The sequence below is a fragment of the Cynara cardunculus genome, assembly GCF_001531365.2.
Source record: "Cynara cardunculus var. scolymus isolate 2C chromosome LG 3, CcrdV1, whole genome shotgun sequence".
Classification (NCBI taxonomy): Eukaryota; Viridiplantae; Streptophyta; class Magnoliopsida; order Asterales; family Asteraceae; genus Cynara; species Cynara cardunculus.
Genome location: NC_037530.1, coordinates 26,347,121 through 26,350,188, shown reverse-complemented (window position 1 = coordinate 26,350,188; position 3,068 = coordinate 26,347,121). Strand labels below are relative to the sequence as shown.

The 3,068-nt window shown below is 35.2% G+C and overlaps 1 protein-coding gene across 1 annotated transcript; it reads right to left on the bottom strand.

Moving 5' to 3' along the window:
• Positions 1 to 645: 645 nt before the first annotated feature.
• LOC112509929 (WUSCHEL-related homeobox 4-like) lies at positions 646 to 2,131 on the bottom strand. The gene is made up of 3 exons (XM_025115140.1): positions 1,725 to 2,131; positions 1,104 to 1,394; positions 646 to 988 (listed from the first exon to the last, which is right to left on the bottom strand). The coding sequence occupies exons 1-3, from the start codon at positions 2,022 to 2,024 to the stop codon at positions 854 to 856; spliced, it is 726 nt and encodes a 241-aa protein (XP_024970908.1). The 5' UTR covers positions 2,025 to 2,131; the 3' UTR covers positions 646 to 853.
• Between the last annotated feature and the right edge of the window lie 937 nt (positions 2,132 to 3,068).

The window sequence follows — 3,068 nt, the reverse complement described above, 5'->3', positions numbered from 1 at the left end:
AAATGTATTGAATAACCACAACATGAAATTAGTCCCTTCAATTGAAATCAGAAGCCACCATTTTTGAAACCAAAGGTCAAAGTTATCTTACAGATTTGTGACCCCACACAATCGCCCACCACCTAATACAGAATTTTGTCACTGATTTTATGTTTTGTAATTATCTTTTGATTTTCCACAAAGATTACATCTCATAGTTTTGGTACAATTTTAGAAAAAAGAGGTTTTGAAACTAAAACCCAAATCTTAAGAAACGCAAGAACTTTCACAGGAGATGCATCCTATATACATGTGGAAGCTTCAAATAATATAAATATTGTAAAGAATGTATTTAATAAAAAAAGTTTATATATATATATAAAATTACATATTTAAATGTTTATACTTTTCATGGTATTAAAACATTTTTCTTTGAATCAGGTAGTCACAAACTCCAAGAAAAAAAAGGATGAAACCAAAACCAAGCTACACCTCAGCACTGCATCCATCTGATCGACAAGAATATTTAATTATGAGATGCAATTCTTCAATTAGTAGATTTTATTTGAATATTTTCCCCAAATTAAAACAAGTTATGGTGTGCAGGACGTTTGAACTTTTATGGAAAAATAAAGAGAAGCAGCGATAGCTATGCAGCAACATTTCCAAGATAAAAGCACGCTTTGGTTTCCAAAGTCAAAATAAATAAGACATAAAGATCTTGAGAGGGTACAAGGATACAACTTGTCTTTCTTCTTTCCCCAAACAAAGAAGAAAAGAGCGAAGCAAAGAAAGTGAAAGTTTAACCCAAAAGAATTTCAGGATCCATCCATGAACTCCGGGAAAATTAAACCCTTTTTCCTTTCACTTCAATTCATGAACATCTTGATCTTCCTTCCGGATGTAATGGGAAGAGCTCTAGGGTTTTGTTATCTTCCTCATGATCTTTGTCCAAGCACTCAAATGACCAACTTCTGCACTTCTTGTATGGGCTCTCCACTACTTCTCCCTTCAAAAGCAAGTAAAAAGACTGTTTATTTAACATGCAAGAACTCAACTTTCAAAGTACCCACAAGGAAAAGATTAAGTGTACACCGAAATAATTAAGGGAAGAAGCAGCATACTCTGGGGTTTAATGAGATGGAGTTGATCATGGTGGAGGCTGGGGTTGATCTTGGGGAATGGCTAAGGCCGAGGTTGTTGCGCTTCTGCTTCTGTCTCTCGCGTGCTTTGTGATTCTGGAACCAATAAAACACATTTTTGCCTTCTATCTTACCGTACTTGCTTAGTTGTGCAGTGATTTGTTCGATTTGTTGTGCGTTTGGAGTCCGCATTCCCCCTCTATACAACATCTCTAAGATCCCAATTTGCTCTTGTGTTGGATTCCACCGTGTTCCTCCTGGATGTGTCTCCACCTTCACAAAATTCACCATTGTCATGCATCAAGTTCCATTTTTGGATCTCATATTAATTAAAAAATTTGAGTTTAATTTCTGTTTCATTTCTTGTTTGTTCATGAGCATAATATCTTGAAAAGAGAAACAAATATTCCATTTCATGTCATAAAGATGTTTAAACAGTGAAGATCCTTGGCAACTGTAGGGACATGTACATGGAAAATTCAATTATTTGTAACTAAAACGTACTATAAGTAAATACCACAGCATTGCACCCAGCTTGTCTTCTAGTAATGTGTCATGTAATGCATGAAACGATATAGAAACACATCAACAACTAATGGTTACCTGAGGAGAATCTTTCTTGTGGTTGGGCGAAACAAGTTGAATGGGACAGCTTTCGGGTCTAATGAAGCTCTTAAGATCGAAAGCATGGTTATTACTACTACTACTATTGCTAACGCTAATATTGTTCATGGTGAAACAAGTTTCAGAACTACCACTAGTTGTGAGCTTAGGGGTGAGAGGTCGAGGGTGCAAACGCTTGCAGACGTCAAGGGTGAGGGCAGACGAGGAGGATTCATCGTCACCCCAGAAGCCACCTGCACCACGTGCGAATTGATGCACCTTCATGCTACTAAGTCCCATGAATATATGGGTAAAAACTTAACATTATTGATGAAGAGTGTGAATTATATAGACAAGAAGAAAGAAAGAAACAAACAAACAAAGGGTTAAGTTGTCATCATCATATCATGGTGAATTATGCAAATGAAGGGGAAAAAGAAGGGAAAGAAAAGCAAGAAAAAGAAAGTGGATGCCCCATGAAGAACCAAGACCAAATGATGAGGTGAGGTTGACTTGAGCGATGATCCTTTTTAAAAAGGAAACAACTCCTAATCTAGAGAGAGAGAGAGAGATTTGTATGGACGTGTGGTTTAGATCGAGTGAAATTCTTTCTGTCATAGACATTGATTATTAAACACAATATTCCATTTTAATAATATTACAAGATTTCTACACCAAACATGACTTTTTCCCTCAACAAAAAAATCCAACATTTTCAAGATTTGACATATATGTCTTTATTTATATATATATATATATATATATATATATATATATATCTCATATTTCTTACAAAATAGATCAACTTCAAACTGTATTTCTTTCATTAAAGAACAAAAACCCATCAAAGTTGCTTGAAAATATCACTAATTCCTATATGATACATAAAAATATGCTTAAAATCTTGAGATATTAAGATCGAAAACTACAGAAACGATGCAGTAATTATGTAATCTGAAGATAGAGAATGTAAATGCGTGTGCGTTGGGTTGTCTAATCAGGGCCAGGAGGTTGGGTTTTCACTTTTTTCTTGCTTTCATGATAAGGTGTGTATGCTTTTCGGTGGCCTCTTTGGCTCTGTTCGTGACTTTATTTGCTATAAAGTGAGATGAGAGGGAATGAGAAAAGATTCCTCCAATCCCAAAACTTGAAAATGGGAACCTTTTTTTTTTCATTTTTAAGATACGGATATGGGTATTGTCCATGTTGTTTTCCCTCTCAATCTGTCCTTGTTTTGGGTGGGAAGTGAATGCAGCCTTTTAGTGCTAGAGAATGTTGAAAAAGAAAGCAAGAAATATTAACTAATAAAAACAAAAAGGAAACTCCAGATCTCCTTCATATCTC

What these genes read in the sequence shown, in the direction of transcription:
- LOC112509929 (XM_025115140.1), bottom strand. Translation starts at nt 2,024, where the DNA reads ATGGGACTTAGTAGCATGAAGGTGCATCAATTCGCACGTGGTGCAGGT. An exon ending in ACAAGAAAGATTCTCCTCAG is followed by an intron (nt 1,395 to 1,724) that starts GTAACCATTAGT and finishes AATTTTGTGAAG; the next exon opens with GTGGAGACACATCCAGGAGG. An exon ending in CCATCTCATTAAACCCCAGA is followed by an intron (nt 989 to 1,103) that starts GTATGCTGCTTC and finishes TTGCTTTTGAAG; the next exon opens with GGAGAAGTAGTGGAGAGCCC.